The sequence below is a fragment of the Diadema antillarum genome, unplaced genomic scaffold, assembly GCF_040938485.1.
Source record: "Diadema antillarum isolate AM-2024a unplaced genomic scaffold, OU_Dant_1.0 scf00000192, whole genome shotgun sequence".
Taxonomy (NCBI): Eukaryota; Metazoa; Echinodermata; class Echinoidea; order Diadematoida; family Diadematidae; genus Diadema; species Diadema antillarum.
In genome coordinates this window covers 1,235,487-1,258,688 of record NW_027271081.1, presented here as the reverse complement: position 1 = coordinate 1,258,688, position 23,202 = coordinate 1,235,487, and the positions used below count along the sequence as shown (strand labels likewise).

Genomic DNA, 23,202 nt, shown 5'->3' with positions numbered 1-23,202 from the left:
AGAAGTTTGCTCAATTTTATACAACTTCTCTGTCCCTTTAGTTCATCAAGCTCATATATCATATCAGCATGACTAAAATATAACGAGGACAGTGTCAATGAAGACAAGATCCGTATGGTCAATGAGGATCTATATACCCTATAACTATATAAACATCCATGAACGACGCTGTCCACATTTTCGTGTATAATAAATATGTCGAGGCAGAGATATGTAAATAGTACCTCAAGGATCCCTAATAGACTTCATACCATGGTGTGCCAAGGGCTCAGGGCAAAGTTTCTCTATAATTTAGGGTACTGTATTATGATGTTCCAAAATAGAAACATAAATAGATAGCAAAAACTCATGCCTTTCGAAAGGATGACCGCGAAGTGCAATCAAATTGAGTTGGTTTAGCATGCATCATCATTATCTTGTGATGAACATGTAACAGTACCACCACTGCGAAATTTGCAACACCGACTATAGGCCTAGGTCTAATTAAAGGCTATCATGCCTGCTTATGAGACCTGAGCGTTCAACGTCGGCATCAGACCTTCACTGAAAGCGTAATCAAAAATCTTACCTCAGAAGTACTATGCACAGCAATAAAGCAGCTGCCATAAATGCACTTTGGCTAGTGCAGGATTCACAAACGTACTTCCAGCCCCGCCAGTAACTACAGTATACTGTCGATTGTAGACAATGTAAAAAGGAAGGCTGTTTCTGCGAGCAGATACGTTCTGTGATCACGACAAACAATGCACCAGCAACTGCAGTGCACTGGAACCATGACACAGCAGAGACAGGCCGACAGTTTGCCTTCGATGTTCAGTTTGTGGTATAGGCCCTATCATTGATTTGCACGCACGAATAAATAGGTTTTTCTTTCTTTTCTCTCTTCCGTGAAGCTCTAAAGCTGTTTATAGCGAGTGCGGATGTATAGACCCAACAAAAAATATATATATTTCCGTAACATGTGAGGAAATTATGTTCGTCTGCGAACGTCATAGATACAAGTTTTAGATATTAGCATCAGCAGGCTTTTACTCTGCATGCAGAATAATTGTTATTTGCGAAATTCCCTAAATTTCTAAAATTTCCACAGGTGAGCTGCGCTGTTTTATAGATATGAATCGGACGTTGATACACTGACACATAATTCAGATGATTTAACATTCGATGTCGGATGTTCACTAACAATATTAGACCAGTTGAACTGTAAAATACAATGAGGATTCTCATGATATGTGAAAGTAAGATTAATACAGTATATCATTACTGCGGTGAAAATTCCGGATCAATTTCAAGGAATGTTCTTTATAGCCTGCCAATTACAATGTGCTATGGAAGAGACTGCGATTACATTCGGTCGATCGAGTCCCCTCTGAGTCTTCTGAGAACCCTTATTTCACCAGGGAGGTGAGACAAAACCTCCCAGATTTCACCTAGTATTCCGGCGTGTTAAGCCTATAGAATTATAGATAAGTTGAGTTTTGGTAAAAACGCTGATACCAGGTCTAAAATGCCGACCACGCCCATCCCTCTTTTAGCTCCTGCCTGCACTTACATGTGACGAGAGTCTTCCGTAGTTATCACCAAACTGGATTTTGGTAAAATTTTGATTATATAAGAAAGAGAGAGCAAAAACTAAAAATCATCAATCGTAGTTTGAAAATAAGCGACCCTAACTATCTTAGTATACCCGGCGATTGGATTGGTCTTCACCTTTTTTTTCTTCTTCTTCTTTCCTGATGGGTGAAGATTCTAATCAGCCTTTGCAATAACTCACCATGGCCAGCGGAACCGGGGGGGGGGGCACTTTTTTTTGCACCACACAGAGGAATACATAGGTGATATACCATTTTGACCCCCCCTTTTTTTTTTAAACCCCGGAAGTGCGGAAGTGCCCCCCCCCCCCCCCCCCACTTTTGAAAACGCTCCGCCGGCCCTGCTCACTGCTCACCGTGGGAAGGTTTCATTCAGAGATCAAACTCACAATTCAAAGTAATATCAATTTCCTTCACCCACTACACACGATGAATATTCATATACGGAAATGACCAAAAAGCACACAGCTTTTATCGGACCCCCCCCCCCCCCACCCCTAAAAGAAAAAATGTATAGCACAATCTCTCTGGGCATGCCTAACAATTAAGTGGTACATACGCATAAACAACTAAAAATTAGAATAAAAATGATGATTAAAAGCAAACAGCGAAGGATTGATTTGTCTTGTAGACTTTTGATTATAACCATAGTTATAAACTTGATTCATAAATTATTCATGGACTGTGTAGAGTTACCAAATGTAATAACTGCGTAAACTACAATTTTCGTAATGCCCGGAATCATGACAATATTGACCTTTAGTTTAATAGGATGAAGTTTTTGGTGAGGTATATTCGTATTTGCTCCTCCGGCGCAGCGCATTTACACTTTAATATACATTGTATTTCCACTATATTGCATGCGTATTGTATAGATTGGAAGTTAAGTGTCAATACTACAAAAACTAAAGTCCTGATTTTCTCAAGAGGCAAAGTACGTAACTTTCCATTGTTCAGTTTTGATGAAGACAAACTTGATGTAGTGGATGATTTTGTTTATTTAGGTATTCAATTTAATTACAATGGAATTTTTAAGAAGGCTATTTCTAAACAGGTGACACAGGCAAGGAAAGCACTTTTTTCTATGTCACTAAAGGTTCAGAAACTCAAGCTTCCTGTGGATATTCAATGCGAACTGTTTGATCAGTTAGTGTTACCAATATTATTGTATACGGGTGTGAAGTTTGGGGTTTTGAGGATTTGAGTCAAATTGAAATTTTTCATAGGAAATTCTTGAAATCGTTGTTATGTGTAAATAAATTTACACCAGATTGTATGGTATATGCAGAAACCGGGAGAACACGACTGGCTAATACTGTTAAATATCGTATGGTTAGCTTTTGGCTGAGGATCATAACGGGTTCTTCTGCTAAATATTCATTCAGGTTTCATACACTCCAAAGATTAATAAGTCAACAGGACACGACTTTTGTATCTAAGTGGATATCTCATGTTGAGGAAATTTTAAACAATGCTGGTCTTGGTGTTGTATGGTTAAGAAAAGGGGAAGGATTTAGTAGTAAGTGGATATTGAGTACCTTGAAGCTGAGATTAAGTGATATGTCTAAACAAGATTTGATGGCAAATGTTTGGTCAAATAGAGTATGTTTAAATTATAGGATTTTTAAGACGAATAGTCTCTTTGAAAGGTATTTAGTCCAGTTGAGTAAGAGGGATAGAATTTCATTGAGCCGTTTTAGATGTAGGTCAAATCAGTTGCCAGTTAATAATAGAAGATTTGTACAGTCATTTGATGAAAGGGATGTTCAATGCCCTTGTTGTGATAGGCATGAAACGGGTGATGAATTTCACTATGTTTTCGTATGCCCCTTCTTTGAAAAGGAAAGGCAGTTATATTTAAGCAATCATTATTTGGTTAAACGTCCTTGCTCATTACACGTCTATGTCCAGATTATTTTCATGCTCGCATTTAGGACAGCTTAAAAGATTAGTGTTATTTGTGAGGCTGATCATGTCATATTTTGCAAATTTGCAGAAGCCTGAACAAGTTGAGTGTACTGTAGTCAAGAAAGAAAATATTGTAACTCGTAGTGGTAGAAAAATTAAGCATCCAGTGATACTCGATCTCTAGTACATATTTTGTAGTTGTATGTCACGATTGTTTGGTCGTATGGTTCATACGATTAGTTAACCTTGCTTGCCAATTTGTATATATCACTGTATAGATGTTTAGTAGGTATAGACTATTTTATATACATCATTGTAATATATCATAAACATGTATTCTTTGATATTGTTATAACCATATCTTGTATTTATGTGTTGTACTCTCATACCCCGGAATGGGGTCGGAAGAGTCGAATAAAATCTTTAAAAAAAAATGTCCAAAAAAAAAGAAAGAAAGACATTTACATGGATCTCCTTAGGCTCAGGATTGAATCTTTTGAATGACCTTCTACAAGTTTTCAACTTACTGGGCGTCGTCGTAGGTAATTCAGGGTAATTTATAATACTATAGTAAGCATGGGACTAACCAGAGCAGGGTCCATCTTGCGTTGGCTACTTGGTTGTTGAGCCCCGCAGCAGGTTGAGTAGTCTTTCGCTACCGCTGGTAATAAGCGCTCAGCTGCCTGGGCGACGCATGCGTATTCATGGCCACGTGGGATAAATCTGAACGTGGTTCATCTTGCGAACCAACATGGCGACCTCTGGTCACAGGTGCTGTGCCTTCTCTGGAAATGGAAGCTGTTTTGCCATCTCTAGTGCAGATGGCAGAATATCAGTGTGGGATCCCAATACCGGAGACATAAAGCAGCAATATACTCCGAGTTCGCACCTGTCGACATCATGTACCTGCCTTGCATGGCAGAGGAAATCACGTCGAACACATGTAAGTATCTACTGATTCGACGAGGGCCGATCCTGTAATTGTACTTGTTGAGTTGTAGCAGTAAGTACTGGTACTGTGCAACAGCAGGGCGGCATGCGCGTGGCCGTGGGACCATATCCCCATCTCATCACCTGTGTCATCACGCCACTGGGTAAATTGCTGGACTGCTATTAATGTACATACTCAGATGAAGAACTTCCCATTCTTTTCATTTAGATGCAAGACTTTGCACTCTCAATTTAGATCTAGTCTACGTCCAGTTAGAATCACTCAGATTCCTTGTCCAGTTGAATCACTCAGATTACTTGGCGGATCCAAGAAGGGCAAGGGGGAGCGCACTCAGTGACCTGCAGCGTGCTCCCCCTTTATTTTTTGTGTTACACATGTAAAACAAAAGAAATCAAAAGAAAAAAGGGGGATGCGTATGCCCCCTTTGATTTTGTAAAGGCGCCCCCTCTTGAAGGAATTCCTGGATCTGCCCTGGCCTGGATTATGCCATGCTATGCTAAGTTACAGATTACTTGGCGGATCCAAGTAAGAAGGGCAAGGGGGAGCGCACTCAGTGACCTGCAGCATGCTCCCCCTTTATTTTTTGTGTTACACATGTAAAACAAAAGAAATCAAAAGAAAAAAGGGGGATGCGTATGCCCCCTTTGATTTTGTAAAGGCGCCCCCTCTTGAAGGAATTCCTGGATCTGCCCTTGCCTGGATTATGCCATGCTATGCTAAGTTACAGATTACTTGGCAGATCCAAGTAAGAAGGGCAAGGGGGAGCGCACTCAGTGACCTGCAGCGTGCTCCCCTTTATTTTTTTGTGTTACACATGTAAAACAAAAGAAATCAAAAGAAAAAAGGGGGATGCGTACGCCCCCTTTGATTTTGTAAAGGCGCCCCCTCTTGAAGGAATTCCTGGATCTGCCCTAGCCTGGATTATGCCATGCTATGCTAAGTTACAGAACTTTAAAACAAAATGTAACCTTACTTAAAGGTAGGGAATCCCATTTGCATGCCTTAAAGACACTCAGTCGTGTCGAGTGGTTTGTGCGGCACGGAGACGAACGCAACACGCTGCCTCCTCCATTCTGTATCAAATGTAGTGACCCCCGAATGAGAATAGCGCTGGCTCAATGGGTCAGCGAAAATACGATAGGCTACAAGAGAGCTCCCTGTGCTTATCTCCTAACCCAAAATGGCTGTCCCAGCGAGCCACGAGAGCTTCCGAATGGACGCACACTCTCAGTGCGCATGCGCATGAAGAGAGGCCGAAAGAGCCACGCGTCTTCTGGCCTCTCTCCTCCAATCACCGCAGCTCGCGGTGACAATATTTGTGTATGATGCGTACACACACACGCACACACACACACACACACACGCCGCAGCGTCTTCTGGCCTCTCTCCTCCAATCACCGCAGCTCGCGTGACAATGTTTGTGTATGATGCGTACACACACACGCACACACACACACTTGTCTCAGTGGTAGCATTGCGCAATTGCATGCACAAACTTCGGTCGTTCGGAGTTTACGTACCATTAGGGATGGCGATCGGCTGCCTTTAAATGAAGAGTTGTATAAATACAGTGGTATGTCGAAGAGAGTATCATTGTAGAAACTCCCATAAAGTACCCCGGTATTGAAAGTGGAAGGTAACATTTAGTACATTTTTATTGACCGTTTATAGATTTTGAATTTAATTTTTTTCGGGGCTCACCGTAAATTCCAGTACATTACTAGGCTACCTTTGCAGACCCATGCACTGCTTGTGTGTCCATCATGTATATTTTGTGAAGAAAGTTCATCAAAACTTACAAACATTTCTATATACATTCTTGCCACACACTCTATATGTTATTACATCAGCTCTTATACTTTTAGATTTGTGTTTATAGATAAAAAATACAGAAGACTGCAACAAAAAGGCTTAAAGGGATCGTATAGTTTTGGTTGAGACCTTATATCAGGTTTCTAACATTTTTTGATGAGATAATGAGAAACCTCTTATGAAATATGAAAGAGCATGTAATTCTTTGAGGAATTCAACGTTTATTTGATGAAAATTGTTTTTGAAATGGCTGAGATATCCAAAAAAGAGCGATTCTGATAAAGTGTGGGACCCACACTTTATTACGATCACTTTGTTTTACTTTGTTTTTGGATGTTTCAGTCATTCCGAACCCGATTTTCATCAAATAAACTTTGAATTCCTCTTGAAATGGTATGCTCTGTACAATATCATAAGTGTTTTCTTGGTATCTCGCAAAAAAGTTAAAAGCCCAATTCTCATCTCCACCAATACTGTACTATCCCTTTAAGTGCGGCTGACACACAGAACTACTGAGTAGTTGAGTTTTGTGCATTATTCAAATTGTAGATAACTGTTGACTTCCAAATTTCTCAGCAGTGGCCTAAACAAGTCCCCTGAGGTTCATATTTAAGGTTTTGCTGCATTTTGGGAGGTCTGTAAAAGGTATCCCCTACCTTTAACAGTCGGACATTAATTACCGCATACCGGTACAAGTTAACGAAACTCCTTTGAAAGTGACAAATCAGCTCGTTGACTGTGACCACTCACCAAGAAGAAGAACAGTGGGCACTCGCAGCATGCCAGTCGCCCTGGCTACCTGCCCCAGCTCTGACAGAACAATTATGAATTTGAATTGTTACATTTGATTTAAAGTAACGTGTTACGTACAACTGTTGTAAACCTAAAAGTTGACATTTTGTTATGTATGAATTTGCTGGCAATAAGCTTATAGAAGACCACACCTCTGTAAAAGCCACATCACACATCCTGACTTGGCAAGAAAAAAAGAAGAAGAAAAAAAAAGAATGTACCGGTATGTGAAAGGATTCTATTCCAGTCAAGACTTTCATTTTTGCCTCTTTTGTAAATTTTGACAACAAACATTTCACTTGAAATCATATGAAATAGTTGTATTTCTGCCTGGTTTTGCATGTTTCCTAACATTTGTTTTAGAGGTATGAACTGAATAATGCAAGCTCCTTGTCAGGATTGTGAAGAGTAGATTTAAGAATAAAACTTGTGGAAAAAGTGTGCATGTTTGTGATATAAACTACTGCATCTTCTTATGCCTTCATTTGAAAATTATGTATTGTTTCGTTATATGCTCTGTAATCCAGGAAACTCGTAAGAAGAAGAAGAGGAAAACAGAAAAGAATGCTGCATCAGAGGAGATAACTGAGGTTGATGACCTGTCGCCTACCAACCTATTGGCCCTGGGAACAGTAGCAGGCAGTGTGTTACTCTACAGTGTCTTAACTGGGGATTTACAGTCATCACTGGTATGTAAATGACTTGCAGTACATTAGCAATGTCTCTTTTAAGCAGTGTTAGTGTTTCCACAAGTGAGATGATTTTGTCTTGACTGAAATTGCTTGTGTGGTACCAGTATTTACTGAGATAGTGACGTAAATGGTGATGGATTGATTGTATCCAAAGTTTTTACATTTAGAGTTATACAACAACTGTTAAAAGGCCTATCTTTGTACAGTGTACCTGTACATAAATGTTTCGGAAGATGTGAATGCATTTGCTCAAGTTTACCAAGACTTTTACTACATCTCTTTTGAAGACTAATAATTGTTGCTGCCCAAGATTGAGCAACTGAACTAACAAAGAAACTCTCCCAGGCTGACACTTCTGTCACACGTCATCTTCTTTATAAACAGGATGGAGGCCATGACGACACCATTAATGACATCTGTTGGCACCCAAGTGGAGACACTCTGTTCAGCTGTTCTGATGACAGGCACATAGTAGAGTGGGATGTCACCAACAGGACAGTCCGCAGGTAATGAGGAGTGATAATGCAACAAGGAAGTTGTACCATGTTGAACTGCTGTGGGTGTTGAAGAAATAGGGACTGTACATTTGAAGTGCCCTTTAGTAATTTCTCTCTTTTTTCCCCCACCTCTTTGTGTTTACTTCACCCTTAGTCATGCTGTCAAGTGTTAGATAAGGATGAGTTCCTAACAATACCGAATATTACTCACACTTGTGCATGAGGTTTATGTGTGGATGACAGTATCCTGTGCTGAGTTGAGAGTAGTGGAAAGGCTTGTAAATGTCACTGTGTTTCTCCTCTGAGAATAAGAAGCTATTAGCATCGATTTCACTAAGTTTTTGATATGGATAAGTATCTAAAGTTTTAAAACTCCATGTCTCATTTCTTGTGACTGGATGAATGCTTCAAGAAGACTCAGTATTTAAGTGAATGAGAGAAATGAGGTTTGTTTGTTTGTTTGTTTGTTTTGTTTTGTCCCAACTTGTTGGAGAATAAGTTATGGATTCTAGTCAAATTGCATGGTGTAGTTCAAGAATCTTGTTTAAGCCTTGATGTGGCATACTCTACAAGGTTTTGAAAGTGTTAACATGTTCTTTGTTTTCCCCTAGTAAATGGAAAGGGGACAAGACGTCTGTTCATGCTATTTGTATTTGTCCTGGTGGGGAAACTTTGCTGAGTGCAGGAAGGACAATTCAACTCTGGAATCTTCACACAAGAGCCGTTCTGAAGGTATGCAGCTCTGCTGAAAATCTCAAAATAATGAAGATTTGTGGTGGCATATTGTATATGTGTGTCATTTTCTTGCACAGTTATGTCCATATTAAAAACAAAGTGGTCAAAACAAGCGGTATGTAATGAATCAACGCTTCAACTTTATGTGAAATTAATATGAGAGAAACTAGGTCTCATTGTTCCTTTGTGTTAAATTTGTAATAGATTCTAGCCTGGCAACTGAATCAGTGATGAGAACCCATGCACCACGCATATGGCCATGACTGAAAAAACATGTCATTACCACAGAATCTCCTGAGATTCAGAGCCAGTTACAGTAAATCACCTGCTATTTCATTTTTACCTATCATTTCATATGTATTGGAAAACTCCCCCCCCCCCCCCCCCCCCCGAACATCCTATTTAAGGAACCATTTCCCATTTAATCTTTTTGTATTAGTAGCAAAGCACAGTAGACATTTGTGGTTCCCACCTTCAGAAATTCTTATGTGGAGGCTAAATGGTGATTTGTCCCTTATGCAACAGAAATACACAGGACATGCGAGTCATGTGACAAGACTAAGAGTACTTCCCATGTCATCGAGATCTGAGGGGGCTGATCCACTCGAGGCAATAGAGGGCCTCTACTTCATGTCATCAGCAGCCAGTGACAGGATTGTCAATGTGTGGTATGTTCTCTCTTAGCTGTTCAGGAGTAGATGCCCAAAAGGCATGATGAAGTGTTATTGTGCCTTTTTTTTTTCAGTTACTTACCAGGAGTAATCTCTTGTGTTTGTATCATTTTTAAGAAGTGGTGTCATATTCACAATGTGTAAAGACTGCAAGCAGTTTAGAGATCAAATTGAATTGGACTGGAGACATCTTTATACTTGTATTTATGATTTTTTTTTTTCACATGCTCCCATGAAAATTGGCAATTTGGATTGTAAAAGTTCTCAAAATGTTTTGTTTTGTTTTATTTTAGGCAAGTGAAAGGGGGAAGTAAAGACAAAACATCTCTCGCTTCATTTGCTGTGCCTGAAGAACCATCGGACTTTGATGTCTGTGTGACTGCAGATTCGGTGAGTCGTACCTTCATATGAATGCATTGAAATGAAAATCAATAATAAAACGTATTTGGGTTCACTTGAAGAAATTTTGCCTGGGATGATAATTTTGGTTGGTGTTTCAATGGTTCCATGGAAAGCTTTGTCAAGTGAAATGTGCTGGTCATTAAATGCTACCACAGCATTTGACTATCATGACATTGTAATGGCCACAGGTTTAAATACATGAAGAAGCTAGGTAGATGATCGCAAGGTTCACTGCACTTAAGTGTTTTGTCTCTCTATATAAAAAAGTGTACTAGGAAAGAAATTATTTCTCTATCCATAACTTCATGAAAAAGATGAAACAGTGTAGTATCTGTTTCACTATGGAAGAAAATTGCACTAGCATACCTTCATAGCACTGATGTTTCTTTCTGTTACCAAGATATTGGTTTATACACTGTATCAATTTAAAACAAACTTTATTTGGTATGTTTATTGTGTTGCCCAGTCTGTTTGTGTCACCTAGTTAGAATTATTCCTAATCATTTCTTCATTATTTTCTCTCATATCTCTCACATACCAGGTGGTATACACATCTGTCATCACCCAGTCTGGTCAGGTTCACATTTTTGATACTGTTTTGAATGGGTAAGACCCTCCCCTCATATAATATTTCTTGACAACAAATTACAGTTTATCTGATTATACAGAGCAGAAGAACCACTCAAATTGGATAACAGAAAGAGATCTGTAAATTAACCCAGAAAATATTTTTTCAGAAATATTGTTTTTTCTGTCCCCCATGGTATGAAAGAAGGTATCATAGGTAAACACCATTCACAGGTAAGATGTAGACAGTGTGACTATTGAATTGTTCAGAAAATTAGTAATTTCCTGTTCCACATACCCATGTTCGTGATGGTATTTTACATTGTTTTAAGATTATTGGGTTTCCTGAAATTGTCCTCGATCATGATCAAGAAGACATTGGACTTTGCCAAATAGGGAATTCTCAGCAATGATTAGCCAGTTGTGGTAGTGATGAAAAATATGTCTTAAAGAAAAATTGTCATTGTAAGCAGCAGTGAGCCTAGCGCTGGTTTTGAGTCTCCAGAGAAGCTTTGCAAATGCAGGCTTCAACTTTCAGCAATGGCGTCAGTGTTTAGCTATGATGTTGAGGAGGGGCAAGGGGATTTCACTGTGTAGCCATTGTATGTTGATCCAGCTGTGCCAGGTAATGCACTGAGCTTGCTCTATAAGCAAACAGTAGATGATTTCATGTGCAAGTGTGTGTCCAGTCTCAGTCTTATCATGTTAACAATTTTTCCTGCTCATGTGATGTACATATGTGCATGACCTGTGCCAATGCAGTATTTGCCCACCGAGCAAACTTAAACACATTTTAGACATTGCCATGTATATCTGTTTTGAATCCAAATGAAAAACATGTTTCTGAGAGATTCAGAAATTTTTAGTACTGCAACCCTATGTCCAATCATTGTCTGAAATGAAGCATCTGGGACTATAGCTTTTGTGACATGAGCCAAATGCAGTAATTTTTTTTTTTAAACGATACCAGCATGAAATGGTGGATATTTTTGTGTAGATAGAAATATGTTGAGCAATGATTTGTGATGTTTGATTATTGCTTGCCATTAATCTGACCATCGGTAGTGGAGCTTAATCTGTAATGCAGTCATTTAGGAGATACTGTAATACAAGCACCAGCATCAAACTTGAAGTCAGGCAACCATGGTGTTAGTGTGTTTCATTTATGAAGCAATTCTTTGCGTGCTTATAGCTATGAAGCGCTAAGCTAAGTAGAAATATGTAAGCTTATTACTATTGAGTGTATTTTGTGATCATTTTGTTGTTCAATTGTAACTGAAACACCAATTTTAACTTATTTTCTCTGCATGTAGGAGTGCTAAGACACCTTTCCAAGCCAATCATGTAATCACCGTGGCAACAGCAGGCAGCAAGCAATCTGTGACGAGACCAATTCCAATCCTGACAGCTCAGATTTCCCTGGTGGATGGCCAGCCTCAGATATTATTGGCCTATGGCATCACCCTAAAGCCATCTTTTGAACCAGTAGTAAGTGTACCAAGCAGTTGCCTTCCATGATTTCTCTTTGACCTTTTGAACAAACATACCAAACTTTAACCCTGTAAAGTTCTCTTATCATTTTTCCTTTATTTCTGCCATTTTCATTGTGCATGATCTGATATAGATTTGCATCATTGTGTTTATTTTTGTGTGTTTTTCACAGAAATTTGTTTCAAGGGAGAAGGAGATCTGCTTGATACGAGAGGCAAGTCTTCATTCCAGCAAAGACAAGGGAGCTGGTGACAAGGTAAGCTGAGTGATTGGAATGTACTAGCCCTCATTTTTTGACACCCACCAGAATTTGAAGATTGTATGGGTATGAATGGAAAGACAAGTTGGCTGCAGGGCCTACAGGGATATACGTTCTCAAGAAACTACCTTGAAGGGAAGTCTGAAGGGATATACGTTCTCAAAAAACTACCTCGAAGGAAAGTCTGAGATATGGACTTAATTATAGGATGTAATGACTATTCAAATAAGTGCAGCAGTCAAGAAAGGCTTCTATTGTAGAATTGGAGTTGATCAATTCAACGAGGATTCGCTGAGTGAGAACATCCTTTTGCAGTATCCTCAAGCGCATTAAATCATTGGATTCTTCTCTCTTTATTTGTCTGTTGCCTAGGTGAAGCAGCCTCTAACAACTGGTGATGTGACGGTGTTGGGACCAAACAACATGGCTCCCAGCAGGCCGATTCAGGGTGTGAGTGACCCTACCAAGTCTGAGAGGAGAAAGGCTAAGAGGAAATCACTCAGGACTGAGGTGAGACACTCTTCATGAAGGGATTCTTAAGAGCTCACTTCCTGGATTTTTGTAATGGGGCACAAAAGACACAACCAACCACTCAGAGAAAATATTGTCATCTCACTTTCTGACATGCCTGGAGATACTGATGTTACATCAGTCACTAGTCCAGGCTAGAAGGCACCCAACCTTGTTTTTTGATATATACAATGTTTTTTGATGGTTTCTTGTCAATTCGAGGGTGCTGATTCCAAATCCGATTGATGCCACTCGCGTAACCTTGAGCATTTTCGACAAAATGCAAAAATCCAAAATGGCCGCCAGATATGCTAATTCGGCCGTGATAAACACAATAATGTGCATTATATGACCAATTATTCCACCAAACTTTGTACATTTCTGTTCCTAGAGTTACTCCATCTGCATTTGCAAGCGAATTTTCATTTCATATAGGTTCATTTAGCATTTAAAGCTCATTTTGTTATTCAAAATGGCCGCCATTCCTATGCTTATGTACTATATGAATGGCAAAACATATGCATGGAAATATAGAACAAATTTACTGTATTTCCAGTCCCGTACCTACGCTATCATAAAGTGTTGCTTGGGCAATATGTTGGGTGTCACTTACAATATATAGGGGGCCTACATATATGAGCATTTAATATTCATAAACCTTACGATGTTGAACACAATTTCTTATATATTTCATTTTGTCTCAACAAAAGTCTCAACAATATAAGTTCACTAAACGTCTCGCAAGGAATCAATGTACCATCATATTCTACATGCCGGTTGAATATAAAAATGTAATACTAACACAATATATTAAGGAGCCTAGATACATGGTATTTATCAAATAATGTTAAAAATGGAGAGGAAGCTAGAAAGCAAAGCTTGTAATATGCATTCCCCTAAAACCATATTTACAAAGTACAAAAAAAAAATCCTATACAGTAAGTGCAGAGATACATGGTTGCGGACAAAAACACATCGGACATTAATGACACAACTAAAAACCCTTTACACTGTAGATTTTTTTTTTTTTTCCAGCAAGGAGTTGGGGGGGGGGGGGGAGGGAGCAGTCCTGAGGCGAGTTCGAAATGGATCATAACCTCCATCACTTTGATATGACTTAATTTAGGAGTGCCGCCTTGATATTATCGAGCAAACCTGATTTTCTTCTTGAATTAAAACAACAACAAAAACTGTTGAAGGCATAAACGAAACTGTCCTAATGCAATACCGTACAAACTGTTCATTAAACATCACCCAAGGAGCAATGTGAGATACCTCTTTCAGTTCTCTCACAGTTCCTAGGTGTTGATAATATACACTTTGACATCATGATCTCATTCAGTCTTGTCTTAAAACTAAAACTGTCATTTTTATTGTCTTTAAAGAACCCTTTAATTGTATGTTTAGCAGCAGGCGACATCAGCCCCAAATGTGCAGAATTCTCAGGCTAAAGATGCATATTAGTCCTGCAATTGTTTTAATTGCAACCACATCTGGTGATGTTCAGCACTTCCTCAGGGGTTAGAGGGCGATTACTTGCCATAGAAATAGGATGAAGACATGAAGACTTGCTTGATCACCACCCGTTGAAGCCCTGTGGCTTTGTTGCAAGGCCAGAGACAGTGTTGTAGGTAACTTGGGTGGTATCAGAGATGACATCAGACCAGCATCTGCACCAACTTGTTTTGGGGTCAATGTTTTCTAGTTACAGTAGGGAAATCTAGGCTTGTGGGATTTCAGGCGCATTGATCATGGCAGGTTGTTCAAGGGGGCATTTCATGAAGTGTTTTGTCAGATCTTTTCTTTTTGACAAACTGTTATAAGCTATTAAATCCTTGCATCTGATTGGCTGAGAGCAAATTTGTCAGACAAATTTGTCAGACAAAACGCTTCATGAAATGCCCCCCCCCCCCCCATGCTATCGTGTTTGGAAGGTCAGGATATGCGTTGACGGCACTGGTGACACTGGCCATCCTTTCCTTCCAGTGTGAGGGAGAGTGATCGAGTGTCAGTGAAGGAGGGTGGACTTCCTTAGCCTATGCTTGGAAGGCTTGCCACAGAGAGCTACCTTGAACATAGCGTTGGCAAGATGGTTACTAAGATGGAAGGCATGGGTCTGATGATAATCTAACAAAGGTTGGGGCAAAGTCTCCAGAAGATGATGTACTCCACTATTGTCTTGAGATGGGTCAGTACTCGGCTCATGTCATCCAAGGACTTTCTATGAGACGTAAAGGCAAGATCATCTGCAAACTTCCTACGTGAAGTGAATGTAATGTCACCACATAGCCTATGTTAAAAAGACCTCTAGTGGAGCCACAAGTAAGGAGGCCATCATTCCGAGTCCTAACACAGCTGGTCTGGTTACCGAGAGCAATCCTGAATCTGCAAATGCTGAAGATTAAAGACAAGCAGTGTGAAGTTGTTATAACACTGCTTTCAGAATGAGGCAGCACTGTACAGATCTCAGAGTCTCCCTCGACATCATAGGCCTATACTCAAACACATTCACTCCGAAAAAACGGTGGTAAAATTCATCTACCATATATAATTCATCTGGGTTAACATTAAAAACTTTGGGGCATTGTTTTCATTTCAGAGATTTGACAACAGGAAGTGAGGTGGTCCCTTTTTCCAATTTCCCCTGCCTCATGTTCTTTCTCGGATGAGGGGACTGAAAAGTTTGTATAATATCGCTTTTAGATAATGTAGAACAGGACAGTTAATTGGAAATTTCATTTGTGTCATCATATAGGATTCAGCCTTTTAATTCAGTAAATCAGAATGAATGATTTAATGTTGAACATCTCAAGGCAAGTACTCTCTAAAAAAATCGAGTGAAAATATTCACTCTTAAAGGAGTGAATAAAAAAAGAGTGGATTTAGAGTGAAATTGGAGTGCATTTTGAGTGAAAATGTTCATTTTCACTCGTTTTAGAGTGACCTCAGGGATCACTCCAAAATCTTCGAGTGATCCCTGAGGTCACTCCAAAATGAGTGTAAATGAACATTTTCACTCAAAATTCACTCCAATTTCACTCTAAATTCACTCTTCTTTGTATTCACTCCTTTAAGAGTGAATATTTTCACTCGATTTTTTTTTAGAGAGTAAGTATCAAATGTTCATATCTAATAATTCCTGATAAACGATCTTGATGTTGGCGTCAATTTAAGTTTTGGTGGATTTTTCCAAATACCTAGGGAAAAATTCAGATTGAGGTAGCAAATTTGGATGTTTGCATCAAAAAAAAAAATAAAACAGCCTTTATTAGTAACAACCTTCTGATTTATAATCAGCACACAAATTGAAAAACAGTGTACCTGAGTGACAGAAAAAAAAAAAGATTATTTTTTTTTTTTTATTTCACACGCTCTGCCGTTCATATTGTGCAGGGGTATATGAGTGGCATCCATTTTTGAAGTTTTGTATTAAGAAGAATATAATAAGCCTAAAAACAATAAACTTTCTGTTTTTTTTTTGCTTGTTTGTTTGCTTGTTTTGCTAGTGGCACTCATCAGATTTGCATTGCACAAGCAAAACTTGATAAAAGCGTAGGTATGTGACTGAAAATTCGTCTTCTATTTCTATGCATATTTTTTGCCATTCATATAGTACATGAGTATAGGAGTGGCGGCCATTTTGAATTGAAAATAAGCTTAAAATACTAAATGTACCTCTTCAAATGAAAACTTTCTTGCATGTGCAAGTAGAATTACTCAAGGAACAAAAATTTAAAAAACTTTGATGGAATAATTTGTCATAAAATTGACATAAATAGGATTATCATGGCCAAATTAGCATATCTGGCGGCCATTTTGGATTTTTGCGTTTTGCCGAAAATGCTCAAGGTTACGCGAGTGGCATCAATCGGATTTGGAATCAGCACCCTCGAATTGACAAGAAACCATCAAAAAACATTGTATATATCAAAAAACAAGGTTAGGTGCACTTTCTATGGAGCCTAGCCTGGACTACACTGAGATATGAAGAATGTCGTACCAATAGCAAGTAAATCGTATTCAGTCTGCATTGTGTAGGAGAGTGTGCATCTTCGCTTGTGGTTCGATGTGTTGGCTCCATAGGATTGATGTTGAAGGAAGTATTGACAAAGTATGTGGTATCCGTGATGTAATATGCAACCTCTGTTCAGATACATACCTGTGATTGCACCCTTGTGCAAGATGACAGCCGTGTAACAAACAGAGGGAGAGAAGAACAACAGAACTAGCTCCACCTGTGTCGGCTCACTCCATGCCGAAGACAGACTATGTCAGGTTCTACAAAATGTAATGTTTCTGATTCTGACTTACATGGCATCTTGTAAGGAAGATGCTTTTACAGAGGACTTACAATTTAAGTAGTGTTCTGTCTCTTAGCACCCTTTCTCTTTGGGTGTATGTCTCCATACAAATTTTATGAGCAGATATTTGTAAAATGAGTTTATCCTTCACTGATACTTAGACACTTGCCTGTTTATTGATGGACCGCTTGTTTACATTTATAGTTTTGTGTATGCCATTGTTTGAATATTGTCATAATTCATGTAGGCCATTGGTGATCCACTGCATATGATATGTAATTCTTACTACTGACTGAAACTGATTGCTCCCCTCCCCCCCCCCCCCCCCCCCCCAATGTAGAGTGGTTTGGGGGGAAAACATATAACATGTGGTAATTGTTTTATGTCTTTTCTGGTTCCTGTCCAGCTGAGCATGGAGGACAGGTTGAATGCACTGACCATAGCCCAGGCCAGGCCAGATGTTGACAAGAGCCAGCCACCTAGAGCCGATGTCATGGTTACCTTACTGTCTCAGGGACTCCAGAGTCAAGACCACGAATTACTGGATGTGAGTCAAATCAAATTCATGTCCCTCTTGATGGGCCTGTCCCTGCAGAGTAGCTGCAGAATAATGCTTTTCTGATAGTGGCCAATTTCTACCCAGACATTAGTTTCACAAAATTGTGCCCCCCCCCCCAAAAAAAAAGGGAAACGGTATAGGATTAAATTGTATAAATTGTAACAAATATTGCATGTACTACAATCTCTACAATGAGTGATTTGAGCCTCCTGATATTTTCTACTTACACACAGTATTCACTTTTATATTAGTGTCAACTGTTGCATTTGTTTTGTTAATTCATAAGTGTTTCATTTAAGCACAGCTATTCTGTGTATTCCCATACACACCCACACACAATTGTAAAATCCTCTGTTCAAAGACATAACTGTGATTGCGCCCTTGTGCAAGATGACAGCCGTGTAACAAACAGAGGAAGATGAAATAGAACCAGCTCCACGTGTATCAGCTTGACTTGTGATGACTACACACTAATTTTGGTTCAACATTTCCACTTTCAATTCATGTAGGGCTGATGTCACAGTTTATTTATATAACTATTGTTTGCTTTTAGATATGATGGCTTTCCTATACAGTTAACTGAGATATTTGTATTAGTTTAATGTAAGAACTTTGCTTCCCATAGAATTGATATGGTCATTGTCAGATGTCTCTGGCACTAGAATTTGTTTACCATGAGAACTATTCAAATTCATTACATTCTTCCGTCGAGATGTTTTCATTGCAACTGATTGACAAATTGCCTTTTGTCGATGTAGGGCAATTTGTTAATCAGTTGCCATGGGAGCTATGTGAATGAAAGTGTTTGTGTGTGTTTATGTCTATCAGCTATGTGTTATGTCCTTCTGTGTCTTTAAAAGAACAGTGCGGTAAGTTTTCCATCAGATGCTCTACTTTCTGATTGTTATTCAAAAAGCAATGTACATGTATTTTGAGTTGAAGTGGTTTTCCCTGTAGAATTTTAGTCTGTTGCTTTGAATGACACTTTCCCCCTGTATTTCACTACGCAGAGAGTCTTGAAACAAGATCGACCCAAAGTGATTACCAACACCATTCAGCGATTGCCTGTTCCTCTCATTGTTCCCTTGGTTCAAGAGTTGGCAAGGAGAATGAACACTGCCCCACAGAGGTTGGTGACTCGTAGTCATTGGTAGTTTTATTATAATTTGAAGTTTTAGTAACTTTTCTTTCTAAGGAAATCTTTCAGTTCCAATTCTGGTACAGGAACTTTCTATAGATTTCTCTCTTTTTTTCTTCTTCTTCTTCTTCTTTTTTTCATATGGCTAATATCTACATCTAACCTGAATTAAGAGGTTCCCTTTCTTATAAAAAAATAAAAAAAAAATATATATATATATATGATCTCATATGTATGACATCCCTTTGAAGGCTGTATCTTTTTGTTTGTATGTCTATTTGTTTTTTGTGTGTTTGTGAGTGCATGTGTATTTTCTTCTTTCTTAATTTCCAATATTTCATACTCCACATTTTACAGTTTGTTTTGCCTCATTTTAAAAATTACAAGGACTGATTTAGTACATGTAAATATGTTAATGTCACGTTTGTTTTCATTTCAGTGGACTAGTGGTTGCCCATTGGACCAAGGAGGTGCTGCGTGTGAGGGCGTCCTACCTGATGACATGTCCGGAGCTCATGACAAGGTTGAGCCACATCTATGAGACGATCAACACGAGGACGAGTCATGGCAGCAAGTTGAGCAGACTGCATGGGAAATTGGAACTCATGTTAGCCCAGGTAAGAAACAGCATGACAAATTTAGATCTGAATCAGGACTCTCTTTAGTCACTGTCAAATCTGTAGCTTCTCTGATCTTTGAATAAACAAGGCAGTTGCCGTCTTGAGGCATGTGGGAGAAGGGTGAAATACTTGCAGTAAACCATTCAAAATTGATGTCTCAGTTCAAATTTCCGGCCATGGAAGCAGTTTTATTGTTTCAAGTGTATTCATGCCAGGCTCTTGCCAGCTATTCACTTTCTGTGTAGTGCCAACTTTTCTCCGTGCATTCTAGTTTGATATTGGATCATTGTTGAGTTGATAATCTGTGATGAGAACCCATGCACCACGCATATATACGTTCCTGTGAATGAAAACACTTGTCAAACCACAGAACTTCTGAGATTCTTATCAACTGCAGTGATATATCAAGCTGAATCCATATAGAAACACTTTATTGTAAAATCTAGTAATCAGTGATGTATTGATATTGCTATATAGCAAAGAAACGATGATGGACTACTTTCTGCATAATAGTTTTTCTCTTGTAACACTTCTTTGAAATGATTCAGAATGAAGTGAAGAATAGAATATGTTTGGTGTGAAGAGGATTTGTAAATGATTACATTTTCTTTTGACAGTGTTCACACTACTGCAAATGATAATACTTACAACTTTTATGCTGGTACACAATAGAACTTTGTCTACCACACTGTTACTCTAATGTGTATCATACATAAAGATAAGACACAAATACAAACATTCATATTTCATCAAATATCAAATTTATTCAAACTTACTCCCCCGTACCAGGTCTCATCACAGAGTGAGACAGGGCAGGCTGGTCAAGCAGATCAAGCCCTAGTGATGTATGAAGATGGTGAGTAAACCAACCCAGTGGAAGCAAACATTTCAGATTTTAACAGCCTTTTTTTTCACAACTTTTGAGTTTTACCTACATTGTGTAGAACACACAGTACTCTAGATCCACTTAGACATAAAGTGAAAATAAGAGTATAAATGTGAGCAAAAGTCTTGAAAGGCAAAGAAAAAATCACTTGAAATAAGTGTAACTCTACTTGTTTTGAGTATTTGGTCAGAGGATAATTTTATCATATATACTGTGAAAACAAATATATCAGAATAGTGTGGCAATTATATCTGGCTCTGGTGAATGTTGATGTATATTTGGACATTTGTGCGTAGTAGTTAATTGCAATAAATCTGCAAGTTCATTGTGTTGACGGCACTTTGAATTTTGACTTGTGTGACTCATACTACGTCAGAAGGCTCCAGTGGATTGTAATTCTTAAATAACGTGTTCAGGTTTTATGTGCAGAAACTATCATAGATTAGAAAAGAAGTTGTGCTGCAATGGAAGATTTATGGAATATGTTTATTATTGTGAGTACACGTGACATGCTATTCAGAGAACTTCAAGAACTAGGCTTTTTCTTGACCATTTAAATTACAGGGTAGTCAGCTGCAAAGTTTAGAGCTTTTATGTCACTGTTACAATTTCCATTTCAACAAGTCATTCTCTTTATTTGTAATCTTTTATGAGCATACATATGAAATGTCAGTAATGAAGTATTAACTAAGTGACAAAGAAATTGATTGATGCATTACTTACATGTACTTCAGTTATTTGTACCGTAAATGAAAATGTTCAGACTGTACATAGGTTTAGTTTCACCATAATATTATGTCCCCCCCCCCTTTCCAGAATCTTCAGATGAACTGGATCTCTTAGAAGATGGCCTTGTTGGTCACTCAGAATCTGAGGTGAGTTTTTAAATTACTTTTGTTTGATACGAATACTTCTTGTTACTTTCCTGCAACATTTGTGAAATACACCGTACAAGCTTGAAATTGTGGATGTACGTAAAGGAAAACCACAAAGGCATTTAGAAAAATGTGAGACGTTGTGCTGTTGTTGTTGTTGTTTTTCTCTCTGTCTCTGTCTTCAATTACCTCAAGTCCATCCAGATACTTAATGCATATCTAGTCTCTGGCAGGTTTTCAGAGTTATGCTGTCAATTTCTAGTCTACATTATGAAGAATATATTTGATTCTGTGTAATCACTTGTCTGTAAAACATAGTTTATCTGTTTTAGGGGTTTTTAACCAAAAATATTTCCTGTTGCCAATATCTTACCACAGTTTAGCATGCAAATAATGATATTGGGAAGTTAGATCAAGAATAACTATTTTTGAAATATGAGCAGTTGAGATTACGACGACAACTTCACCAGTCTGTGCAGCTGAGAGCAAATAAAGAACGTACCTTTCTTTTACCATCAAGGTGGCATTTATGATTATGTCCCATAGCCTAACCAAGTATTGACACATGGATCTTAACCAGTACCATTTGATAGAGTATTTGATTATATATGTCCTTTCTATATCTCTTTCTTGTTATCTCTCTCTCTGCGTCTGCAGGGTGAGTGGGATGAGTTTTCTGATTCAGACATGGAAGCAGAACATCAGGAAGACAGCGATGGCCACTCAAAGAGTGACGAGGATGGAAACGAGGAGGATGCAATGTCCAGTTCAGATGGTGACGAAGATAACGACGTAGACAACAATGACATCGAAGATGATGACGATGATGAAACTTAGTGACCCTCACAGAGAAGAGAGATTTGCATTGAAAATATTCTATATATAAATGGACTCATTTAAAGATTGTGTCAAGATGTCAAGATGAGTTGGCACTTTTGATGTTGAGGAATACTTGATTTTAAAATCTTGATGCCAAGGATTCTACATTTTATTTGTACCATAATGTATCCAATGACTGGCCATAAACTGTATCGCAGTACTTATTCTTCATGCAAATAATGCAAGCTAAATTTTGAGATAGATATGGCACCTTTTTTTTTTTAAATCATGGCTGTCTTGATTAACAGCATCCGACAAAAATTGTTTCACAATTTTTCTTAGCTCTTCAGTGACTCAAAAAGAAAAAAAAAGGGATAACTGCAAGTTTGCCTTATTGCCAACTTTAATTCATTAAACATGAGAGTTGTGAGTATTCTTTTGCTTGCCTCATTGATGGTAATAAATCCTTGTGTGGTCATATAAAACAGTAATTGGCAGTACCATCTTATCTGTGGTCAGACTGTGTTGCCTTTGAGTGTAATGGGACATAGAAAATACAAGTTATATCACAAATAGGAACATTCAAGATAAACACATTTTGTCTGAAATATAATTTTTCACTGAGCACTCTCACCATAAAACACAATGCAATTGCTTCTACTGATATTGCATGATTTCACTGGAACCTTGTAGTCAAGCTACATCAGTGTAAGATACATTTTAACACTTATTTTTCATTCATAAGAGCCAACTTTTGTCCTCAGTACATGTATTGCAGCAAATTTCAGCAAGTTATCAATCATATTTGGAAGATGTTGGCTGTTGCAGAGGTAACAAAGGTTTCTTTTTTTTTTCACTTAAGGTTGAACATTTTAGGATTCTTTTTCATGGGTGTCTTTTTTTGTCTTATTTTTGTACAGTGGGCGAAAATTAGTGTATATATAAATATGTGCTATCATGACTTATTTGGCCAATGATGCACATTCACTCCTGAATACATAACTCGTGGCAACTTCTGATAAAGAGGATCTTTTCTGCACCCACACTCTGGTAACTGAGCTAACCTGAAGTATCCACCTCTTACATATCTGAAGGTGATTGAGGATTTACCTTCTTTTTTTTCT

At 38.4% G+C, this 23,202-nt stretch overlaps 1 protein-coding gene and 1 pseudogene across 1 annotated transcript; both read left to right on the top strand.

Moving 5' to 3' along the window:
• The first annotated feature begins 773 nt into the window (after positions 1-773).
• Positions 774-3,684, top strand: LOC139723471 (uncharacterized; annotated as a pseudogene).
• Positions 3,685-4,251: 567 nt separating this feature from the next.
• On the top strand, positions 4,252-22,169 carry LOC139723560 (WD repeat-containing protein 43-like). The gene is made up of 16 exons (XM_071634800.1): positions 4,252-4,443; positions 7,584-7,745; positions 8,133-8,254; positions 8,857-8,977; positions 9,506-9,648; positions 9,945-10,041; positions 10,595-10,659; positions 11,934-12,108; positions 12,284-12,367; positions 12,743-12,880; positions 17,588-17,728; positions 18,751-18,869; positions 19,318-19,495; positions 20,288-20,354; positions 21,201-21,259; positions 21,917-22,169. The coding sequence occupies exons 1-16, from the start codon at positions 4,252-4,254 to the stop codon at positions 22,094-22,096; spliced, it is 2,043 nt and encodes a 680-aa protein (XP_071490901.1). The 3' UTR covers positions 22,097-22,169.
• Positions 22,170-23,202: the final 1,033 nt, after the last annotated feature.

Bases quoted from the DNA above. Each gene is read 5' to 3' on its own strand.
- LOC139723560 (XM_071634800.1), top strand. From the start codon at position 4,252: ATGGCGACCTCTGGTCACAGGTGCTGTGCCTTCTCTGGAAATGGAAGC. The intron at 7,746-8,132 runs GTATGTAAATGA...CTTTATAAACAG, and splicing joins GGGATTTACAGTCATCACTG to GATGGAGGCCATGACGACAC. The intron at 9,649-9,944 runs GTATGTTCTCTC...GTTTTATTTTAG, and splicing joins GACAGGATTGTCAATGTGTG to GCAAGTGAAAGGGGGAAGTA.